This window comes from Lygodium microphyllum, chromosome 8, assembly GCF_053477565.2.
Source record: "Lygodium microphyllum isolate KBCC chromosome 8, Lygodium_microphyllum_v1.1.10, whole genome shotgun sequence".
In the NCBI taxonomy this organism is placed as follows: domain Eukaryota; kingdom Viridiplantae; phylum Streptophyta; class Polypodiopsida; order Schizaeales; family Lygodiaceae; genus Lygodium; species Lygodium microphyllum.
In genome coordinates this window covers 102731709-102740265 of record NC_141142.1, presented here as the reverse complement: position 1 = coordinate 102740265, position 8557 = coordinate 102731709, and the positions used below count along the sequence as shown (strand labels likewise).

The window sequence follows — 8557 nt, the reverse complement described above, 5'->3', positions numbered from 1 at the left end:
CCCTGTCTACAAGCTTAACTTCTTTAGATGGAGGGTTGTCACTAAGAAGCTCCCCTTAAGAGCTCGGCTGGCCAAGAAGATAGTGATTTTTCCAATGTGTCCCCATTGTAAGCAAGTGGAAGAAGGTGAAAAGCATGCAATCTGGGACTGTAGGTACATTACCCCAGTCTGAGCTAAGGATAGGAAGTGGCTACGGGAGGCGAATCTCAGAGCAGATTTTACCCTTACCTCGGCCCTCTTTGCAGATCAAGGCCTCTTGGATGAGGCTTCTTGGAAACTCCTAAGCTTATTGACAGTGGTCACCTTGAAGTTTATTTGGGATAGAAGAAACTTTGTTGCTTTCAAGAGCAAGTAGCTTTTTGTGCCTATGGATGCTATTCGAATGCTAAAGGAAGAAATGTTTTCTGTGTTAGACCCTCTTAGGAGGTCTCATTGGATATTCAGACTTTTTGCTAGGAAGCTGGACAACATGGCCCTGTAATCTTTTTTGTAATCAGCTGCTCCAATGGTCCTGAGACCTATTACACTTCTCAGTGTTGTATTTACTTTACATTAATAGCAACCTCGCATTTTTTTAAAAAATGTTTGAGTTACTATTAAGTGATGTGGACAATGCTAATGAGGACATATGAATTTGCATATATTGATGGAGTGTATGGCCCAAGGTTACATTACTCGTTGAGCTTGGATAGCTCACAGAAGACATCATGCTTCTTGATCATGTTGGCCTTATCCTAGATTGTAGACTTTTATGGAGCAAGGGCTTTTTGGGAGCTTTTCAAATAGAATGTTTAAAAGTAAGTTACAAGTTAGCAAGAGCACATTTGAATATCTCATTGTGAAGCTAGTATTGTAAATGCAATGGAAGAATACGAATTATCACATAGCAGTACTTGTTGAGAAGCAAGTTTGTGTGGCCCTACGTCGGCTTGCAAGTAGCTCAAATTTAGAATTAAAAGCAAATTTGTACACTGACTCAACATCATTTATACAATTGGTTGTTTTGGACATTTGTGATGCATTGGTCATATATGGATTGTACGTTATGTACATAAAGTGGGCAATAGCACAACAAATGCAAAAATTTGCAAACGTGTTTCAAGGCATTTGAGGTATGCCATTTGTTGTTAGTGCATTAGATGGCAATTACATATTGGTCATGTATGGATTGTACGGTATGTACATAAAGTGGGCAATAGCACAACAAATGCAAAAATTTACAGACGTGTTTCAAGGCATTTGAGGTATGCCATTTGTTGTTAGTGCATTAGATAGCAGTTACATATTGATCATTACCCCAAGAGAAAACCAAGGAGATTATTTTAATAGGAAGGGTTTCCACTTAGTGATCTTCAAACCATTATGGAAGCCAATTGTGTTGTTTGGGACTCTAACATTGGTTGGGCAACTTCTATGCATGATTGGAATGTTTGTCAATGTTTTGATTTAGGAAAATGATGCACAAATAGAGCTTTGGGTCAATATTGTCTACTAGCTGATTGTGCTTATCCTGCATGCTTTTGCATACTACCTCCTTTCAAGGGTAGCAAGGACAGACTATCACCAGAATGTTATTATTGGAACTACATACAATCAAGCAATCATATGCCAACTAAAAGAGCCTTTGGAATCCTAAAAGCATGATTTTGCATATTATTAAAGAGATGTGACACGCTTCTATAGAATATCCCAAAGATGGTGGCAACATGCCTTGTTCAACACAATATATGCATTATGCATGGAGATAGTTTTGATTATTAAAATATCTATTCAATGAGCTCTTGTGAATAGATATTTTAAGTTGGGATTACCAAGCCAAACCTCTAAATTGTGTGTGTGTGTAGTAATAGTAGTAGTCACTGTATTTTTAGTATTAACCATCACACAAAATTTTGGATTCTTCTACAAAAATGTGATAGTTTTGATTATTAAAATATCTATTCAATGAGCTCTTGTGAATAGATATTTTAAGTTGGGATTACCAAGCCAAACCTCTAAATTGTGTGTGTGTGTAGTAATAGTAGTAGTCACTGTATTTTTAGTATTAACCATCACACAAAATTTTGGATTCTTCTACAAAAATGCGATAGTATATTTGCAAAAAAAGATGTAGTAAACAAATCTTTCCAATTTAGAATATAATCTCTTACAATTGAAGCAACTTTAGCTCATAAAATCCAATATGCATAATGACAAGGCCATATTCATCACAAGATGAACTTGTACGACATGGATTTATTGTAACTTGGAGTGTTGTGTGCTCCAAACGGACAAGTTTTGTGATTCAAGCACATTGGTCATTAGGGCTGTGAATAACATATACTTGAATCAAAGCCAATTTGTGTTAAGATCTAGAGTTCCATATAAAGGATTAAGTGACTTAGATGAGCTTTATTCATATATTTTCATTATGAAACTAATTTAATCAAGATTGCATAGAACTAGAATTTGTAAGGTGCCTAGTTTGTTAGCAACTATGAATACTATAAAAAGAAACCCTATAGTCTTAACAATTCCTTTGCTATGAAGGTCTTATTGCCTATTTTTTTCTGCATTTTGATGTAAATATTTTTGTTACTTAATATACAATCCACCACATTATTTTTTCTTTAAAAAAACTTTCATGTGTCTCCTCTGCTCCACTTAGCCTGCGATTACAACCCACTCAAACCGTATGCCAATTTGCCAAATGGCAATCCTCACCAAGGCATATATGTGGGATAAAGACACACATCAAGATTTTAGATGACTTGGATCAATGTATGTATGTATGTGGGCGGGTTGGTATCCTGCATTGCAACACTTAGCCTGCACAGTTACAACCCACCAAACCCAGCTACTCTCCATGTATCGTTATTGCAACACTTAGCCTGCAATTGCAACCACCAACCCTACTCAGAACATTCCACCAACCCTTGTGATTTCATCAAAATTCTTCAGAGGCTTTTGGTCAATCCGGAATCATGTTTTTATTTCATTCAATTGAAACAATGGTTAGCAGCTGCATAATCACCCCGAAAGTACTATCATCTCTACTCATCTGGCCATGCTTCTCCTATATATATGTACAAATATAAATGAATTTGTCCCAATTAGCATCATTACCTTATACATAATAACTACATGATCTAGATGGTCTTTTGGCTTGAAAAACACCGTCTTTAGGCCGTTTCCCATGTTTGTTCTCATTGGCTGGTTCCTGTATCCTTGGACAGAGAAGCACAAGTGTGTCCCTTTTATCAGGTTTCTTCTCAATGGCTGGTATCCTTGGACAGAGAAGCACAAGTGTGTCCCTTTTATCAGGTTTCTTCTCAATGGCTGGTTCCCGTATCCTCAGACATAGAGGCTGACCTAGACAGAGAGTCAAATGAGTCATCTCTTAATGGAGACTGCTGGTCTCCTATGATGTCCTCCAGCATCTTCACCACATGCCCCATCTTCGGCCGCTGCTCCGGGGTCGGCGAGACACATGACATTGCAATCTGCAGCATGGCCACCATCTCCTCCTCAATGTTCTTATACCTCAGGAGCTCAACATCAAACACCTCAGCTGTCCACTCCTCCTGCACAACTGACTTCACCCACTTGGGCAAGTCTATGTCATCCTCCCTTGCATATGATTGGCTGGGGGCCTTGCCAGTCAAGATCTCCAGTAAGAGAACCCCAAAGCTGTACACATCTCCCCTTTGCGAGACCTTCTTGGTCTCCATGTGCTCTGGTGCTCTGTACCCAACCAGTCTTGATGCCACTACGGAAGAACTCACCATTAAGACCAGCCCAAAATCAGATATGCATGCATTCCCATTTTTGTCCAGCAACACATTGGATGACTTTATGTTCCCATGAGGTAGCTTCTGGGACCTGCATTCATGGTGAATAAAAGCAAGACCTTTGGCTGCACCAAGAGCTATCTTCACTCGTGTTGTCCAATCGAGTGGCGTTCGTCCAGGTCCCCTGTTGCCTGCAAAGCGTCCCATTGTTACATGAGAAAATAAATTACCCGATGAAAAGCATATGACACACACAGCTATCACAAGACACATCCATGTGATACCCAAAGGCATTGTGCTGATCGCATCAAGAGTTTATTAAGACACTTTCTTCACAAGCAAAGCAGTAGATAAAATAACATTACCATGCAGGAGAGAGTAGAGGTTCCCTGAGGGTAAATAGTCATAGATTATAAGCTTCTCCTCTTTGGCATAGTAGTAGGCCCTCAGGCAAACCAAATTTGGGTGCCTCAATCTTCCAACAAGGTCCATGTACTGCTCAAATTCCTTTCGGCCAGCCGCATTAGCATCCTTCAGCCGCTTTACTGCAACCACAGAACCGTCTTCCAACACAGCCTTATAAGCAGTTCCAAAGCTGCCCTTTCCCAGCATCTCGGCAGAGGCCCTTAGGAGATCCTCTAATTCAAATGGTTTTGTGCCATCCATGAAAACAAGCCTCCCTTTGTCAGCCTCCACTTTGTGCACAGAATAATCCATGGCAGAGAACATGAGTCGCTCCGGTTCCATCTTCTTCTTCGTCTTCTTTGGCCTCGTGGGAACGGAAGGATAGGCATACTTCTTCCAGTAGTACAAAATGAAACAGCAAGTAATGAGCGCCACAACTGCCACATCCCCAACAACAATAGCTACAAGGGCTTTGGTTCCAATTCTTGCTCCAGTCTTCTTTGTTGCGGGCTCAGAGGGTCTCGAGCGCGGAGATGACGCAATCACATCAGGGTTGGAGTGGCTAGAAGCAAGGGGAGGGCTTGCATCACAGACTAAAAGAGGAGCTCCACAGAGATGCTGATTCCCTAGAAAACATGAAATGGAGAAGTTTGACAAAGAGTTAGGAATTGAGCCTGTCAACTGATTGTGTGACACATTGAAATCCTGTAAACTGTGCAGGTTTAGTGCAGGAATAGGCCCAGAGAACATGTTGTTCTGCAATCTGATAGTGAGAATCTTCGTCAGCTGTGCAAGAGAAGGCGGTATACGCCCAGACAGCATGTTGCTAGACAGGTCTAGCCTCCATAGATGCACCAGGAGGGAGATGGTGTCTGGCAGGGGGCCACTAAACTTGTTGTCTGACAAGTAAAGGGATCTTAAGGAAGCCCAGCTGGTGAAGTTGGGCAGGGAGCCATTGAGAGAATTGCCGGTCAAGCTCAGGATGCGCAGGCGGTCGAGGCCGAGTAGTGGGTCGATGGAGCCGCGCAGCTGCAGCCCTTCTAGGACCAAGCGGTTGACCCTGCCTTTCTGACATCCAACTCCATACCAGCGGCCGGAGCAGGGGTTTTGCCCAGTCCAGCTATAGAGCTGACCTCCACGGTCTGCAGAGGATTTGAACTGGATCAGAGCCGCAATGTCGGTGACGACGGAGGAATGTGGGTTTGCAGAGCAAGGTGATAGGAGGGCTAGGAGGAGCAATGGAGCGAGGGAGGAGGAGAGGAGGAGGTGCCATGGGAAGGGGGGCGGCGTGAGGGCCATGTGGGGGTCGAAAGGAGGGGAGAGGAGGGCCGGGTGTGTGAGGAGGGGAAGGGGGAGATCGATAAGGGGAGCTATGGAGCAGGGAGCGACATGGGTTCTTGTTGGTCGTCCTCACATTGAGCTTGCTGTTGCAGTTACTGTCATGATGGTGTTAGGGCAGGGGGGGCAGAGAGAGAGAGAGAGAGAGGGTGTGTGTGTGTGTGTGTGAGACAGAGAGTGTGAGTGAGCGAGGGAGTGAGATGACATGTTTTGTGAGAGAGCCAGCTTATGTCTCTGATGAGAGAGTGTGTGGGGTGACGTACTTACCGTTGGCGCATCGCAAAAGGGCGCGCTTCGATTCTGTAACACGAAAGAGTTCGTGAGAGTAGTAATAAGCCCATCATCATTTCTTTAAAGTCCCTCAACACCTTAGTATCTCATCGAACACCATCATTTCCTTATTATTAATCATCATCATTTATTACCCCTTTCTTTAAGGTGCACAAAGAAGACGTTAAAAACTTCAAATCCTTTGGTAAGGCCCTTGAGTGAGTCAGACACCTTCAAACGCACAACTTACAAGCCCATTGGTTGCCTTGCCTTCCAAGTTCCATTACATCATCGCCGCAAAACCCCCCAAGCTGCCTACGCGGGTATCGAACCACAAACCTCTTGCTCTAATGAGCACCCCCTCCAATAATTCTCTGACATTAGGTCTCAACAATAGTAGTTGCATCACTCAATAGTAGTTGGATCACTCAAGGTGCTCGGCCTATTAATAAAATTCCTCGGTGAGGCAATATAACACTTTTTTTCTTAAAATTCATTTAGGTCTGTGTCCTACAAGGCCAATACAAGCCATGCCAATGACATGAATACTTTTTCAAGTTCCTAAGTAGCCAAATCAGTCAAATGGATCTCTTGTCATGATGAGCACACTCTTCAGTATTAGCGTGACATCAATAAGGAAGCACATTGGAAATCAAATGTTCACAGCATATATACTAAGGCCAAACCCCATGTATGTCACTTGTTTTGCATTTCATATAGCCCTTGCTTTCAATACACAAGAAAAGGACATCTTGTATCATATAAATATTGTAAGGGTGTCTCTAATGGCAAAAGCTATTGTATTCGGTCTTAAAAACTCAATTCAGATGTGAATTGATTAGCCTTATGCCATATAAATAGCCCATTATTGTTCTACATTTCAAATTTTATTAGGCATTCTCAAGGCATGCCAATGACATGATTGTTTTAAAACCTAGAGTAGTTATATCCATAAGGTGGACCTCTTGTTATGATGAGCACCCACTTCATAAATAGTGTGACACTTAAAACAAAATATTTTTAAGATGTACTGTATACTTTTGTTAAAAAGGATGTAGGCTTGAGATGTACAAAGTAAGTAGGTGCAACCCAACTCTACATGCCATAGGATAGTTTTTTCCTTCAAGTTTTTTACATACTTTTGTTAAAAAGGATGTAGGCTTGAGATGTACAAAGTAAGTAGGTGCAACCCAACTCTACATGCCATAGCATAGTTTTTTCCTTCAAGTTTTTTACATAGCAGGTGCTTTCTTGGATGAGTTGGATTGTGACAAGGATCATTTCCTAATCCTTTGTAAGTGTGTGTGTGCATTGATTCCTCCAATATACCATGCATTAGTGTGCATGCAACTATGCACTGACATGTAAGCAATATCATTAAGTCATAAACAATTGGTAAGAATAAGATTGTGTGGATCAACTAGGCTGATGTCGGTAGACCATGTGTATAATATGTAAATCAAGTATGTTGATATTTTAGTGTGAGGCCACACCATATTGTGGCCTCTTGAGTATTCGATGGTGTAGCTCAAACCTTTGGGATTGTCTTCTCTCATCAAACCTTGAACTCTATTATAGTTGAGCCCTTTCAAAGTAGGTTCTTTCTATGGTTGTGTTTGTATGCTATGAGAGGTGTGCAAGTTTGCATTTTTTTTAAAAGCATTAATAATCCTTCAACCATAATCAATGACACTTCATTGATGGGTCATTGCCTTTCCATGGTCCTAAATTAATTATCTTCACTTTGACGTGCAAATGGCAAACATGATTGTTACTAGTGCCTTCAAAAACGGTCATGTTGTTATCTACATGTGAAGACATATTTAGGGCTTTTGAGGGATCTAGGTGGACTACAATGTATTCTCTTATGCTATTGACTATGATTGATGCGTGACACAAAGAATTATGGGATGTATCTCACTAATTATAGTTGGCTATAATGAACGAATGATATATAGGATGGAAAGTAAAACCACCACACACTTTTGAGAAGTGAGTTTCTTCCACAAACAAGGGAATGTTGAGGAACCCGTTATTAGTAAATTAGCTTCATGGTGGACCTGCACCTTATTGGAAACCCAACAAAGCATTTTAATAGATAATGGCAAAATGGACTACATGAAAAACATTCACAAGGTGTATGTAGTCCATAAGTTCATATGTGTAGCATGTGTGACATCTTGGCAAAGGTGGTGATGGTATGTGTTGAACAAAGGTTTCAAGACAAAACTCACTTCAATAAAAGCTTATGCTTGTCTTCACCATTGTTAAGCACCATTATTGTATGAAGTAACAAGTTGTTAATCACCATCATCTTCCTCAAGAATTAAAGTATGTTAGAAAAACTTTGATGGAAAGCATTATCATTGTCTTTCTACATTTTTGTCTTACAATTTACAATACAAACTAGGAAAAGATCATGGATGCATGTAGGCCAATTTGACCCAATGTGAGAAGGTTCACAAAAAAATGTTGATGCTTTTTGGAATTTGGACCATAACGGATCCTTCTAAAGTTGCATAGTCCAAGCTTGGGCTTTAGGACACTAAAAGGCCATCATGGAGAAATGTAAAATGGAGAAAGTGCATGACCTAAAGGTGATCACACTAAAATACCACTATGTGGTGAGCATACATTATGCTCCCATACTTCCCCAAAAGAATCAGTTTCTTGAGAGTCAAAATTAATTGTTACTTCTCATTGCTCAAAAAATTAGTAGATGCTATTTCTTATTTCATTCCCTTCTCCCATAACTTAAGCATTTGATCAGTCGA

General features: G+C 40.9%; 1 protein-coding gene across 5 annotated transcripts; it reads right to left on the bottom strand.

The window, feature by feature from the left end:
• Window positions 1-2598: 2598 nt before the first annotated feature.
• LOC148032682 (putative leucine-rich repeat receptor-like protein kinase At1g68400) lies at window positions 2599-6595 on the bottom strand. 5 transcript variants are annotated; one of them, XM_087683310.1, is made up of 3 exons: window positions 5939-6595; window positions 4136-5813; window positions 2599-3961 (listed from the first exon to the last, which is right to left on the bottom strand). In XM_087683310.1, exons 2-3 carry the CDS (start codon window positions 5472-5474, stop codon window positions 3312-3314), a joined length of 1989 nt encoding a protein of 662 aa, XP_087539436.1. In that variant the 5' UTR covers window positions 5475-5813; window positions 5939-6595; the 3' UTR covers window positions 2599-3311. The 5 variants fall into 5 exon arrangements, with proteins under 5 accessions (XP_087539436.1, XP_087539437.1, XP_087539438.1 ...); XM_087683311.1 differs by having other exon boundaries at window positions 6015-6595; XM_087683312.1 differs by having other exon boundaries at window positions 6027-6595.
• Between the last annotated feature and the right edge of the window lie 1962 nt (window positions 6596-8557).